This window comes from Equus przewalskii, chromosome 2 (assembly GCF_037783145.1).
Source record: "Equus przewalskii isolate Varuska chromosome 2, EquPr2, whole genome shotgun sequence".
NCBI classification, from domain to species: domain Eukaryota; kingdom Metazoa; phylum Chordata; class Mammalia; order Perissodactyla; family Equidae; genus Equus; species Equus przewalskii.
In genome coordinates, this window is record NC_091832.1 from 27,189,674 (window position 1) to 27,205,629 (window position 15,956).

The 15,956-nt window shown below is 39.5% G+C and overlaps 1 protein-coding gene across 2 annotated transcripts in view; it reads right to left on the reverse strand.

Annotated features, from left to right (window-relative positions):
* Window positions 1-3,024: 3,024 nt before the first annotated feature.
* Window positions 3,025-15,956, reverse strand: part of YTHDF2 (YTH N6-methyladenosine RNA binding protein F2) — a 31,363-nt gene continuing 18,431 nt past the window's right edge. The window contains exon 5 of one of the 2 annotated variants that reach the window (XM_070610484.1): window positions 3,025-5,113. In XM_070610484.1, the coding sequence (XP_070466585.1) occupies window positions 5,085-5,113 (29 nt within the window). In that variant the 3' untranslated portion in view covers window positions 3,025-5,084. Of the gene's footprint in view, window positions 5,114-6,241; window positions 7,091-15,956 lie in introns of those variants that run through there. The other variant, XM_070610483.1, reaches the window with a different exon arrangement.

Here is a 15,956-nt window from a genome sequence, read left to right on the forward strand (position 1 = left end):
TGCTCTCCAATTATGTGAGTTGAGCAGACGTTGCAGAGGGAGTCTGTGATGTTTTGTTCTGATTGCTTCAATTTCCTCAGTCAAGTAGGGTCATTAACTGAGAGTAAAGTTGAGATACAAGATGGAGGTTTGAGGAAAGGGAGAAAGTACCAAATGAGCGTCTTGTGAGTAGGAAAGTGAATAGATGGAGGAAATGATGATTCTCCTCCTGAGGTTGATCGTGCATTTAAAATAAGACACTGGTTGACTGTTTTTTTCCAACCATGTTAAACCGCACAGGCGCAAGGAGGTGGAGTGTTGTATATAGCCAGGATTGTGCTGTGTCGATGAAAACAGATGAAGCAAGAGAAAGGCACAAGGTAGTTGATGGTGAATACAAGATGAGGAGGAGGATTGTGATGGACCCTGGAATCTAGGCTGGGAAAGGAGAAAGATAGGAGGCACGGTGAGGTAAAATGAAAAAGTTGATATACTTTCCTCAAAAGTGGGTGCTTTCTTCTCAAAGCCTTACCCAACTTGTCTTCCTGTCACCTCTCTGGGCTTCTGTTAGCATGACTCTCATTTCCAGCCTCAAACCTTTCTCTTGTTACTTTTCTCTATAGCACTTATCACCACCTGACAAATCTGTCTCTCCACCAGAATTAAAGTCCCACTGAAGGCAGGTGCTTTTAGTTTTCTGCTGTTGCCCCAGTGCCTAGAACTCTGCCTGGCATGTAGCAGCCCGCCCTCACATTATCCTCTCCATCCAATCATGGCCGCCTTACTCTCCAATCACATGTCCAGGACAGGTCCTACACTTCTGCACTGAAATGCCTTGATTTGGAAACATTCATCTAAAAATGGAGTGCCTAACTCTGCAAAAGTTGACAGGCTCTGGGGAAGCAGAAATCTGGAAAAGTCTGGGTTCTAATGCCGAAGAGGAACAAGGCTTGTTAGAAGCTTCTGCCAAGTTGCTTTTGATAATGGAGATGCAGGCCCTTGGGGTGCTGCTCACCCTAGGATCCTAGAAAGCTATCCATATTATGTTGTCATAGAAGGACTGGGTCCTCCTTTAGTCGACTAAAATAGAAAATTCAGAGGCCAGCCCTGTGGCCGAGTGGTTAACTAAGTGCACTCCACTTCAGCAGCCCAGGGTTTCACTGGCTGGGATCCTGGGCACAGACCTGGCACCGCTCATCAGGCCATGCTGAGACGGCGTCCCACATAGCACAACCAGAAGGACCTGCAACTAGAATACACAAGTATGGACTGGGGGACTTTGGGGAAAGAAGGAAAAAAAAATTTCATGGAATAGTGACTAAGGGGGGCAGGGGAACTCTGCAGATGGTTTGGCATTATTCCATTTTTGTAAAACAACTTAAAATTATGTGGATTATATATATTTAGGAATACACAATGCTATATATGCTGATTTTATGTCATAAAGCAAAAGTTCTTTAATAAAAGGTTTAGAAGGATAGCAAACTGTTATACTAAGATATTTACTTTTATTCTATATATGTAACTGTCTGAATTTTTTTATTAGAAAAGTACTTAGTTAAAATGAATTTAAATCTCTGCAAAAATCATACAAATGGCTTCAGACATCACTTCCTCTTTCCAATGAAGAAACGTGTGCTCAGAGCAATCCCCTGACTTGCCCAACATCACACAGCTGGTTAATGATGGAGCAGAGTAGCCAGGAGTGAGAGCTGAAGCTGTGAAGCAGATGAAGAGGCAAGGGGCTCCTGTGGTTTCCACCGAGATAAGGAAAAGCTAGGAAGGAAAATCCAATAGAGAAAGAGCAATCTTCTGGGTAGATGCCTCTCTTCTCTTCTTACAGGACCCCATGTGTATCTCCCACAACTCCAAATCGTTACAATGTAATCCTTAAACTGAATTCTGAGAGGACAAGAATCTTAGTTCCCGTTCCCCTAGTGACCAATAGCACCAACAGGGGCTCACAAAATACAGGCTGAATGACTGCATAGAAAAAACAGATGACTACACTTACATGCAAAACTGAACCAACCAACAAAATTGAGAGTTTCTTCAGGGAGCTTCACCCTTAAAGTGCAACTTTTAACTTTTTCTTTTTCCAGCACGTGAACAGCGCCTATGGCCAGTAGGTGGGGCCAGAGTAATACCCTTCGAACTTTTAGCCATTATTTTTGAGCATTATTTAAAAAGGTAGAAGCGTAAGCCATGCTTGACACTAATGGCATCTTTGCCCCGCAGCAGGGTAGCTCGAAATCCCATTTCCCCGGCCCTCAGGGGACCTAGCTCACCTGTGAGGCTAAGGGGTTTGGGACGGGGACCGGCTTTTGCGCAGGTGCAAAAGCAATGGCAGACACCATCTTGATCCAGTTTCCCGCAGTAGAATAGGCACTCGGTCAGGGCAGGGGGAAGCGTACAACAGAGGGTCTGTAGAGAGGCCCCGCAGGCTACAGCGGGCTAGAGTTGGCAGGGTCGCGGGAGCACGAAGAGCATCAGGTTAGCAGGGAGAGCTCCTGCGGGCCACAACGCGGCAGCCAACCACGCGTCTGGGGGCCTCGCGCACGCGCCGTCAGTCCCCGAGCCCCGCGGCCGGGCGGAGCCGGGCGGGGCGGGAGGTAACGCCCTGAGCACAGTCCCGGAAACCCGGAAGCAGAGGCCAGCAGGTTTGCGGGACCTTCTCCAATCCACTTGACCTGGCTGTGCATGGCTTATCCCACAGCCATGTCAGCTTTCCACGTTGCATGCAAACCCAGCAGCTGTAATGAGTATTACAGTTCCAAGGAAAGGCTTCTCAGGGTTTCACCAGATGCTCAGAAATCACTAGCAATGAGTGACAGTCATAGGAAAGTGGTATTACTTTACAACGAAAAAAACATTGTAAACCCTGTCAGATCTGAACCCTAGGGACACTTACTCTCAGTCTCATTTTCAGAACGAAGGGTCCTACATTCGTGACAGACATTTCAAATAAATCATTTTTCAATTAAAGATCAAAATAAGAAGCAATACTCAAGTGCTATATTAGCTCTATAATAAACAACAGAAAACTTCAGTATATGACCATTTATTTTCTCACAGGTAGAAAAAGCTCTGAACCTCTAAAATAGTTGTGGGGTAGAAACTAGGACTTCCAACACCTTGGCTCTCTATTCACAAGGCTAAAGGTAGAAATTATGGAAGGGTGCAAACCAGGCCACATTCTTTGGGTCTCACTCTAGGTGAAGGAGTATGTCAAGTGAACGCCCTCTCCATGACTCCAGAAGATTCATACATGGCACTAGGAAAGGGAGGAAGAACTGAAGTGGTTAGGTGCTCTGATTAGGCTAAATAATTCTGCACGCACATCAGTGATAAAAACCTCACTTTACAATCTGTTGCTACTTAAAGAATTGCTTTTAAAAAAAAAAAAATCAAAGATGGTTCCTAAATATTCTCCCAAAAAAGGAACGTTTGTTTCTTGGAAAAATAAGGCTGGGGCAGGGAAAATATAAGACTAGAAAGGAAGAGAAAGTAAGGAAGGGCTCCAAAAAACACTGGGGGCATGTCAAAAAGACACAGGAGCCACCTTGCAGGAGCTCCCAATGGCCAAAGCTGGGACAAATTTGAGGAAAAAAATAAGTAACATTGTCCCCTGGAATAAAATATCCCTAAGTAAACACTGATATAACTGAATAAATAAAATGGGGAGAAGGGACAGCTCCTCCTCATAGTAGGATTCTAATTCTTATAAGTGTAGAATAACAACATACACAGTGAATTAACATTTGGCAAACACCATGGTAATACTTGTTGCAGGCAATAACAATCCAAAGATGTCAAAATTAGAGAACCAAAGACTGATAGTTTTAAAGTATCTCTCGCCACGAGTTACTTATTAATTACAAAGGGAAAATCAGAAACTTTACAGTGGAGAAATTTTGCAAACACTACCTTAACCAATGCTCAAAGTTAACACCACCAGTAAGAAGACATACGGACATCATGTATCCTGATATAATGCAGACAAGGGTACATGACTTTTGCGGTATTCTAGTCAAAAAATAATCTCAATCAATAGTATGAAATGTGAGACGAATCCAGTTCTGCAGTCTATAAAATAACTGGCTAGTACTCTGTAAAAGTGTCAAAATCATAAAAGGTAAAGACTGAAGAACTCACAGGTTAGAGGCTAAGGACAATTAAACACAACGTGGGATCCTGGATTGGACGCTGAGCCAGAAAAAAAGACATTCCTTGGACAACTGGCACAATCCAGATAAGATCTGTTGATTAGTTAATGGTACTGTATCAATATTTACCGTTTTTGATAACCACATTAAGGTTATATAAAATGTTGACATTTGGGGGAAGCTGAGGAAAGGGTACATGAGAACTCCCCATACTATTTTCATAACGGTCTAAAATTATTCCAAAATAATTTTTTAAAAATGGAACATGTTGAGGGAAGATAGCCAGTCAAATATAACTAAGATTAAATTGAGTGAATGTAAGATTTATACATTTTGGGGCCGGGCCCGTGGCTGAGCGGTTAAGCTCACACGCTCTGATTTGATGGCCCAGGGTTTCACTGGTTCGGATCCTGGTCACGGACATGGCACTGCTCATCAGGCCACGCTAGAAGGACCCACAACTAAAATATACAATTATGTACCGGGGGTTTTGGGGAGAAAAACGAAAAGTAGAACCTTTAAAAAAAAAGATTTATACGTTTTGTTCATATTAAAGGTTTAAAATGCTTTGAATTGACACTAACGGTATGTGGTGAGATTATTCAGGTTCCCCTCATCTTTAACAAAGGAGAAAAATAAACAAACATGGCTATCCAAAGTCTTACATTCACAAATGACAGAAGTATTGAGTGCAAATAGTCAAAAGTCAACAATTTCCACTAGCAAAGCTGTCATTAGTAAATAAAAAAATTAGTTTAGCTGCATTTTGGGGTCTTCACCAAACCAACTTTTAGAACAAACTCTTTTTTATACTAAAGGCCAATATGTTCGGGTTTTTTGTTTTGTTTTTTTAACACACAAATCCAACATCCCAACCCCATCAGCACTCAGGGAGAGCTAGACGAGCAGCCTTGTCTTGTCAGGGGCTCCAAATTCCCTTCAGTGTGCTCCCAAAGCCATACCAGAATCTGTGACATGAAAAGAAAGAGTGAGAAGCACTGACTTTAACATTCAAATTGCAAAAAAGCATCTTGAATATCTCCAACTTGAATGTCCAACTTGAATACAAGGTAGGAAAATCTAGGTAAAATTGCTTTTGAATTTGCTTTTCTCAGGATATTTTCCCTTTTGAAGGTGAAGTACTAAACAATTAAGTCCATGGGAGTCCTCTAGAAGTCACAGAAGTTTGAGTTAAAATTGAAAACACTGAATGTTACATTTCTAATTCAGAAATTGGGCATCTTCAAACTGATGAAAATACAAAGGATGCCCCTGTTTAAGGGGAATCTATTTCAAAAAGCTTGGCAAATAGGAATAAAAAATTTAGGTGTACTGTACTGTGCCTCAAGCAGCAAAAAGTTCTCACCTAGACTATAATGCTAATTACAAATCAGCATTTATTACTTTTATCACACCCTTGATTTAGTAGCCTGGGCTGTGTAGAATAATATGAATAAGTCATTTGAGGGCAAACACTATACAACAGTATTAAAACCCATTTTCAGAACCCCCTTTTATTATGTAAGTTCTCACACATTTAACTAACTCTCCAAAAGTGGAACATCTTAAGGGCTAAAAATCTTTAAGGCAGAGAAGCCTTAAACCTTAGAAAATAAAAAAGGATGAATCAAATACCATTACGGTTATACGGTTGGTTCACAAAGACCCAGGCCACTGCAATTTCTTATTCTTGGACCTGCATCCATGCGGAATCCTATCTAAATAAGCCGTATTTCAGATGCACGCTTACATCCTTGATACTGGGCTCTAGCTATTTTACACATAAGCTATCTGGCCAGGCTTCCACACAGTGAGCACAGTGCCTGGCATCTAATAAACACAGTCAAATATCTGTTCAATGATTTAGCTCTACCTTCTCTGGGAAGTATCCAGAAATAAAGCATTACAAATTCTGGCCCACCTTGCTTTGCAGAGGTTATGGTTATCCAGCCTTGGGTACAAAAGCAAGTCTGAACTATTTTGTCTCAACAAACTTTCTAAAAATAGTCATCATCTCACCTCTTAAAGCTCCTTACACTCCAAATCCTTCATAAAATATAGCAAACTCAAATAACACTAAGAAATGGTACTAGAAGTGATGCTCAACAGGATCTCACGTTTATTGAGAAGTGATTAATGGTAAAAAGAAAGGCAATGCCCTTTCCTCATTGGCTGAACAAGAAACTGAAGAAACATTCACTACACGTTTTACAATATTTTTCTCTTCCAAAATGCATTTCTGTAAACAGGTTTTTACCACTGTTCTTAGCTTTGAAATCAAATTAATCCTGACTTAATCAGTATAATGTACAAGAACAGAACATTTCTTAGGACTCCTAGTACTTTACTTCGAGTAACAAAGGGTCAGAGAAAATGAACCACCCTTAAAGACACAACCTTGGGTAACACTGTTAAATTCTCCAAGACAAAAATTCTTCATAAAAATGTTCTTCCAGTTCGGAAGGGAAAAACCAAATTCCCACTTTCTGGGGTGGAGGCCCAAAACCTTCGAAACTCAAGTGTTCTCCAAGTGCAAATGTCAAAATGGGGGGAGGAAAGGGTTTAAAAATTAGAGAAAACTGTATGCACTTACGGACTTTAAAATCCGGAAAAACATAGTAAAAAGACAAAAAACAAAGCATTATGCTCTGAAATCACAACCAAAGCCAAAATAAAAGGGACATTTTTCACCTAAGCTACCTAGAGGGATTTTTTGTTTAGTTTTTTTCTTTTTCTTTTTTTTTTCATTTTCCAGTTAAGTCCTATGTCTTTTGTGAAATTCCAATACTTAAACTGCAAGTCTGCAATCGTCTCTGAAGTCAATGAAATTAAGAAAAAAGTCCTAATTCTCTTGAAGGTCATTTTTTTCCTCTTAGGATATGCAGATGCAACCGTTGCTGCAGTCTGTGCGGAACTGCCTTTTATTTCCCACGACCTTGACGTTCCTACAGAGGTTAAAAAAAAAAAAAACCAAAGAATTAGTTAAAACTTATCTGAACAGTCTTGCTTAAGAATTAAAACTTCATAGAATAACAATAGAAATTTAACTATTTGTGCTAGATAGAATATAGTCCACAAAAATTGACTTTAACTTCTTATATTTTAAACCATAGTAGTAACACTCAAGCATCCCAATTAATATAAAACTATTTTTCTTCGACTTTAAAATTTCTTAGATGACTAAACAGAGTTGTTTTCCTATTATAGATGGTTTAGGCTAATACTTCTCAGTCCCTCAAAATATGGGCCTAATGGAAGTAATTCAAACATACATCAATAGCCTGAAGGAGGGAAGCAGCATATAAACCCTAACAGTATTAAGAGAGTCTTCTCATACTAGTCCCAAGGCCTTAGATCCATAAACCTCAATGTTCTTGTTTGTAAACGAGGATCCGTATCTCACAGGGCTGTGGGAGAATTAATGAGCTGACATACAGAAAGCTTAGACCACGACAAGAACATCATTCCCTTTCCCTAGGGAGAGGTTAAAATCCACTTAAGAGGTGGTTTTTTGAAAACTGACTGCAGTACTTGTTTTCCCTGAAATAAATCTAACTGCTCATTTAAGAATCTCTTTTTTTTTTCTCCCCAAAGCCCCCCAGTACATAGTTGCATATTTTTAGCTGTGGGTCCTTCTGGTTGTGGCATGTGGGATGCCGCCTCAGCATGGCCTGATGAGCGGTACCACGTCCACACCCAGGATCTGAACCGGCGAAACCCTGGGCCGCCGAAGCAGAGCGCACAAACTTAACCAACTGGCCACGGGGCCGGCCCCTAACAATGATTCTTTATGAGCCTTTCATAAATTCATCCTAAACAGTCTTCCATTTCACACACTATCTCATGTATTGGAATTTTTAAAAATATGACTCAACTGACATGCTTTTTAAAAGCAAAAGCATTAAGTGGTTAGGAGCACACAGGCCTGAACTTACACTTGATTCATCAATCTATTTGAGTAGAGTCATTTGCTCCCATCCACCCCATGGTAGCTATGGTTCTAAAGTTAAATATGACTCAAAATGAATGGGCTTCCATGTTCCAGGCACTGTACATAGTAATTTTTATAACCACCCTGTAAGAGCTGTATTAGCTTTAGAGATAAGAAAACTAAAGTTCAAGAAAGTTACTTGAGCAAGGTTACCTAACTAAATAACAACCAAGATTCAAATGTAGAGCCATATGGCTCTTTCTCTACACCATGTTATTACAAATATTTACATAAAAGTCAACAAATTTAAGTGAGGCTTTCTGATGGACTAACTATTCTACCACTAAATTACTCCATGGACATAAAAACAGCAAATTGTTTATTCAGAAAGAACAGTCTTCTTTTTGTGATGTCCCACTTCATGTATCTAGAATTCAGGGATAAACTCACCAACACACCAAGATCTGGGATATTATTTTTTAAGTAAGCCATTTTGAAATTTCAAATTTAATAAAATAACTCACCCATACACTCCTATCTCTGGAAATCAAACTCAATTCAAGAAAAAAAAAATTCAGGGGCTGGCCCCATGGCCGAGTGGTTAAGTTCGTGCACTCTGCTTCGGCAGCCCAGGGTTCAGATCCTGGGCACAGACATGGCACCGCTCATTAGGCCATGTTGAGGCAGCGTCCCACATGCCACAACTAGAAGGACCCACAACTAAAATATACAACTATGTACTGGGAGGATTTGGGGAGGAAAAAAAAAGCAGGAGAAAAATTAAGAAAAGAAAAAAAGAAAAAAATTCAGTTCAACATAAAAGAGATGTCAAAAATTTTAAAGTTCCTGGGCTGCGGTACTGATGCCCTCACCCTTTTTTTGCCCTTTCTATATACATTCCCAAAGTTTTGATAATGAATATATCATTTGTAATAGAAAAAAACATAATTTTAAAAAAATCTCTGGGGGCCTGGTCCCGTGGCCAAGTGGTTAACTCTGTGCACTCCACTCCAGCAGCCCAGAGTTTCACTGGTTCGGATCCTGGGTGCGGGCCTGGCACCGCTGATCAGGCCATGCTGAAGCAGCGTCCCACATGCCACAACTAGAAGGACCAACTAAAACTACACATTTATGTACCAGGGGGCTTTGGGGAGAAAAAGGAAAAAGCATAAAATAAAATCTTTAGAATGCTTTCAGCATTCTTAAAAATAAATTAAAAAATTTAAAAAAACTGGAAAAAAAAATTCTGCCTATTATCACTTATTTTAACGTACTGTAACCCCAGGAATACAAATAAACTTACGTGCCCCAAATTTACCACTAAATTATAAAACCCAGACTTTGCGAAATCCGTTTTTCCCTAAGCAACACACTTATATGTAAGTTCATTAGCATGCTTAATAATGATATTTAAAATATTTAGTCAGAATAAATTCAAAACAGCATTGTGGGGGCCAGTCCCGTGGCTGAGTGGTTAAGTTCACGCACTCCACTTTGGCAGCCCAGAGTTTCATCTGTTCGCATCCTGGGCACAGACATGGCACTGCTCATCGAGCCATATTGAGGCAGCATCCTACATAGCAGAACTAGAAGGACCAACAACTAGAATATAGAACTATGTACTGAGGGGCTTTGGGGAGAAGAAGGGAAAAGAAAAGATTGGCAACATGTTAGCTCAGGTGCCGATCTTAAAAAAAAACAAAAAAAAACCCACAGCATTGTGTAACTGCACTTACTGCGTCATCTTATTTTTTAAACAGAAAGTTTGTTCCTCTTTATAATGTGCTACTATGCCCCACAAATGCCTCTCTGTTCAATTTTGCCCCAAACATAATGTAAAACTATTCCTGAATCTTAAATACACAATGATACCAAGAAGGCAAGTACAACCTGCATCATAATGTACAGCCATATGCCATAAAGTTTATTTTAAATTATGGAAATTATACAAATGACATTAGCTGCCTTAATCTCCTGATCAACAACAAGAAAACATCACTTTGATAGAATTCAGCAAGCTGAATTGCTCTTCTCTTTCCAAATACAGTTTTGCTGTGTACATAAAAAATAAGCTTATATATTTACAAATAATAAAGATAACATCCATCTTCTGAGAGATTACAAAGATACTTAAGCATTTACATCCTTGGTTGTTAGTGCCATCGAGTTGATTCTGACTGCTAGCGACCCTGTGTACAGCACAGGGGACCTCTTTTTGGGCCATCCTCTCACCTTCCGGCTCTATATCAGACAATGTTCCACTGAAAGTCATAGGGTTTTCATGGACAAGTTTTTCAGAAGTGGGTGGTCAGGTCCTTTTTCCTAGTCTGTCTAGTTTGGAGGCTTTGCTGAAACCTGTCCACTATGGGTGACCCTGGTATTTGAAATACTGGTGGCATAGCTTTCAGCATCACAGCAACACATGGCTTTCAGAATATGACAACCAACAAACAGGTGGTTTGGTTCCCTGAAACAAACTTGGGATGATGAGGTGGTGAGAACACCGAATCTTAACCACTAGACCACCAATTCACATCACACTATCTTGAAAAATAAAATAAATTAATTTGGCATGAATAAAAAAAAAAACGGTAAATGACTCACAAGATTTTAAATATCAGATTAGGTTTTTTAAACATTAGTCTCATTAAAAGTATAGATTAGGGCCAGCCCCAGTGGCCTAGTGGTTAAGTTTGGCGCGCTCCACTTTGGCAGCCCAGGTTTGGTTCCCAGGTGTGGACCTCACCACTTATCTGTCAGCAGCCATGCTGTGGTGGCAGCTCATACACAAAAAGAGGAAAACTGGCAGTGGATGTTAGCTCAAGGCAAATCTTCCTCAGCAAAAAAAAAAACAAGTACAGATTATAAACAGGATCCTCCCACTGCCCAAATGTGTGACAATTTGAGCATTATATAACTTTAAGGATAAGTAAGTAACAGCATAGTAATATCTGAACTAGGCTAGAATTAGCAATGGATGCTAAAACTGAAGGGTGAAAATTTGATGAAGAATAAGATATTTATACACTCTCTATTTTCCCACTTACTAAAAGGAAACAGCTTTACAGTGGAGAACCTGATGAACACCTTAAATAAGTGATCAAAGTTAACTGTCCCAATAACGGCATAAACAGACATCTTATACCTGCTAATGTGATGCAATGAGGACACAAAGTCGCTTATGTAGTATTCCTGCCAAAGCAGAATAATCTGAATGTACATAGTGAGGAAACCTTAGACAAACTGAGGGACATTTTACAAAAATAAACAGCATATACACTCATAAAACTTATATAATATTACAAACCAATGTTACCTGAATAAAAATAAATAAATAGCATACACTCTTCAGAAATGTCAGTGACATAAAGCAAAACAGGTGGTTGGGTGGGGTATGGGTGCATATAATCTTTGCAGATAAAGAGACATTGAAAACTAAAAGATCCTGTACTGGACCACAAAAAACCTGCTATCAAGGACATTACAACTACTGGTAAAATATGAGTAAGACCTGTAGATTATAGTATTGTGTCAATGTTAAACTTCCTGATTTTGATAACTGCACTGTGATTATCAGTGCATGTTCTTGTTCTCAGGAACTACACAGCAAAATATTTAGATGAAAGGGGTATGATGTCTAGAACTTGCTCTCAAATGGTTCAGAAAAAAAAATTACACATAACAAAAAGAATGATAAAGCAAATGTGGCAAAGTATTACATTGGTAAATCTGGGTGAAGAGTATGTCAGACTTCTTTGTACTATTCTTGAAATTTCTCTAAGATTGAAATTATTTCAAAATAAAAAAAGTAGAAGGAAAAATGACAGTTTTTACTTAATTTTTCCGCAAAAATCAGCTGCACAAAATGTTTAACAATTCATAAAACTTTGAAATGTGTTTATTTTCTCAGACCTACACTAAAAGTCATCAAACACAAGGGTATTCTGGCAAAAATGAAAATAAAGCCTGCCTAGCAGCTTTTTACAAGTCTTTTAGAATGAGAAAAGATGACAGGGAGAAGGTTCTAACACAAGGATCAATATTTTTTTAACCACTTTTGGCTACTAAAAATCTTTTAGTTTCTTTTCTTTGTCCTCCTTCTTTCCAAAGCCCCCCAGCACTCAGCTGTATACTCTAATTGTAGGTCCTTCTTCTTGTGTTATATGAGACACCACCTGAACAAGGCCTGATGAGCGGTGCCACGTCCGCACCCAGGATCTGAACCAGCAAGATCCTGGGCCACCAGAGCTGGAGCACACAAACTTAACCACTCGGCCACAGGGCTGGCTCCATAAAACCTTTCAGTTTCTTTTTTCTTTTTCTTTTTTTTTTGAGGAAGGTTAGCCCTCAGCTAACTACTCCCAATCTTCCTCTTTTTGCTGAGGAAGACTAGCCCTGAGCTAACATCCATGCCCATCTTCCTCTATTCTATACGTGGGACACCTACCACAGCACGGCTTGCCAAGCGGTGCCACGTCCGCACCCAGGATCCGAACTGGCAAACCCCAGGCCGCCGAGAAGTGGAACGTGCGCACTGGCCCCAAAACCTTTTAGTTTCTATAAAAATTTCTCTTACAGGTTTTCTTTCACTTTTGTGACTACTTCCTATCACCACTGAGAACAACTCCACTAAATGCTCTGACCATATTTATGGTCAAAGGGCTTCACTTATAGGTCAGCTGTATTAACTGACATTTCTAATCAACCAGTCGTACTCTGGTAATATTCAATAAAGAAACGGTAAGGGGCAGGAGAATGCTGATGGATACACAACAAAGGGAAAAGAACAGAACAACACATAAAAGAAAACTTGGATCTCCAAAGAGTACAAGTCCCAGCCAGAACTGCCATAAGTACAATATACATTTGTGTCTTGTTGGACACTCCATAAAAATATTTGAAGATGCTACTAAGCCCCTGTAGCAGGGCAAGTGGTATGGCAAGTTGGTTTTCCCCATGGTGTTGTCACATGAAGCCTGCCTAACACTTTCTTAACCTAGTGCCCCTACAGCCAGGTACAAGGCAGCTACAGTGAGACCTGTGGTAGGAACAGGCTGGACCGGCCAGTCCAGATTAAGCTCCTACTACAGAGTGGCTGTCCAGAGGAGCAAAGAGGTAAACATAAGATCCTCAAGCACAAACACGAAATTAATTACAAAGTCCCAGTTAACCAGAAAACAGCTCAAATGCTAAAGCGAAGGGAAGATGCATTCCTAGAGCTCAAGGATACCATGACGGTAATAAGCAAAGAGTAGAGGAAAACAGCAAAGCCAAGATTTTCCTGAATTCACAACCCACCCCAAAATTCCCACTAGGACATTCATCCAAATCTTCAAATCAGTCGACAATCTCAAAAAAGAAAGAAAATTAAAGAAAGTATAAACTAGGGTAAGAAGTTTTTAGCCTTCAATATCTGGTTTGTCACTTAAATAACTAGAGGCAAAACTCACACTATCCACCCTCCTCACCTCAGCCCCTCTCGACTTCACATCTATGATTATAAAATACTTCATCTCTAGAAGAAATATCCTAAAAGCCACAAGGTGGCAATGTTACTTAAAGTCTGCACATTTGAAATCTTTTCCTTTAATACATACAGTAGATCTCTCTGCTTATTTACTTTTCCTCTATTTAGCTTATGATCCTTTCTCATTTCTACTACCACCCCTCTCCCTCCACTTTTAAGTGGACCATAAAACACAACTGGAGCATATTTCTATTTATCTGTTGGGGATAATTTTATTAACTTTAAAACCTGATGATTAACCCCCCAAATTTAAATTTACTTATATAGCCCTCAACTAATTTTTCCTATGTCCCCATGGGCTTTGTTAGAAAAGAACACAAATTTTAGCGCCTCTGGCTAAAAATAAGAAAATGCTTAGATAGGCTAACATGAAAAAATGTGCTTATACTAAAATCACCCTCAGTGCTTTATATGGTTTATCAGATTATCTTTACAGTCTCCGACACTGTGAATAAAAGCTAAATGAGTATAATAGCAGAAAGACTGAATATATATACTATTCTGCCTTCTACAGCTGAGAGAACAAAAACATTTTCCATCAGTTCTCCAACTTAAAGTAGGACTGTGATATTTTATTCAAAATATCTTCTATCTTCTCATCCTCTTTTGAGTTTCCTAGGTGCAGAAATAAACATTCAACTGGAACAAATTTCTGGAACTGAAGTAGGAGCACCAAGATGAAGTAAATGCATTAATTAAGAACCTTTCCTACCATAAAATTCTTCTCCAAGACTGTTAATTAGTAGCTGAACTCGAGTATACATTTCACCAAAGAATCAGAAGTAAAAAGCCTGAATAATCCATTATTATCAGTACCTGAATAATAAATCTGACTAGTAACAGAACAAAGGGTAAGATAAACAGATACATTAACATTTTTCAGCTTAACTAAAAGTAAAATGAGAAAACACCAGTTCTAAACCAAATGAAATACTCTGACAGGCTGGACTATTCTCTGAATCACTCCTTGGCTCCCCGATAAGAACATGTGAACCAAAACTAATTTCACAAATAACACCAATTTCTCACAACACTTCAGGTAAATAAGGTTTTTAATAGCTTGTCAAATCCCCTACTCCCAGCATAAGCATATTCTGCATGTGACAGATAAGTTCAGAAAGAAACAATCAATCATTAGAACATGCTTTCCAGCTACCTGATAAATGATACTCTCTTTCAGCTCCACCTTCAAAAATTTCCAAAGGAACCCTCCTCAATACCTCCATTAATACCTCTCTAGTCCAAGCTAGTCATCTCTCACCTGGACTTTCCCTCAGATTCTTAACTGACCTCCCTTTCACTCTTGTGCCTTCGAGTCTATTCCAAGGATTGAACCCCAAAACGAAAACCCAGTAGCACTATTAAGTACCATGCCAAAAGTTACTGAAGAATTTGATGACTGATTCAAAGTAAATAAAGGTGTGTATATTTATGCATATATAAAAATACACATATATATGCCTTACGGATCATAATAATCATTCATAAAAGACTTGTATGCAAACACTTCATTTATATATTTAATCCTCCTAAGAAACTGATAAGGTATTCTCCCTATTTTTAAAAAAATGCTAAGACTCAGAGAAGTTTACTTGTTCAAATCAGTGATAGTGGAGATAAGACACCAGGTCTTCTGGGGCTGGCCCAGTGGCCGAATGGTTAGGTTCGGGTGCTCCGCTGCAGTGGCCCAGTGTTTTGCCGGTTCAGTTCGAATCCTGGGCGTGGACATGGCACCACTCATCAAGCCATGCTGAGGCAGCATCCCACACGCCACAACTAGAAGGACCCACAACTAAGAATATACAACTATGTACCGGGGGACTTTGGGGAGAAAAAGGAAAATCTTAAAAAAAAAAAAAAGACACCAGGTCTTCTAGAGCCCCGAGAGCCTTTCCGCTACTATACATGATATGTTAATAAGATCACAGAATCTAGGATTCATGCTCTATTGATAATATCAACCTAATATATACATACACCTACATATTTTTTAAACACCCATCATACGTAATATCCTTAATAGATTCCCTTCTCACATGCCAAAGAACTGACTACCTTTAAAAATCAGCTTTTAACATCTCAGTTTGAGCAACCTAAAGACAGCTAGCAGCCACTAAATCTTTTTTTTTTTAAGATTGGCACCTGAGCTAACGACTGTTGCCAATCTTTTTTTTTTTTCCTGCTTTTTTCCTCCCCAAATCCCCCCAGTACATAGTTGTATATTTTAGTTGTGGATCCTTCTAGTTGTGGCATGTGGGACGCCGCCTCGACATGGCCTAATGAGCAGTGCCATGTCCGCGCCCAGGATCCGAAACCTGGGCCACTGAAGCAGAGCACAAAAACTCAACCACTT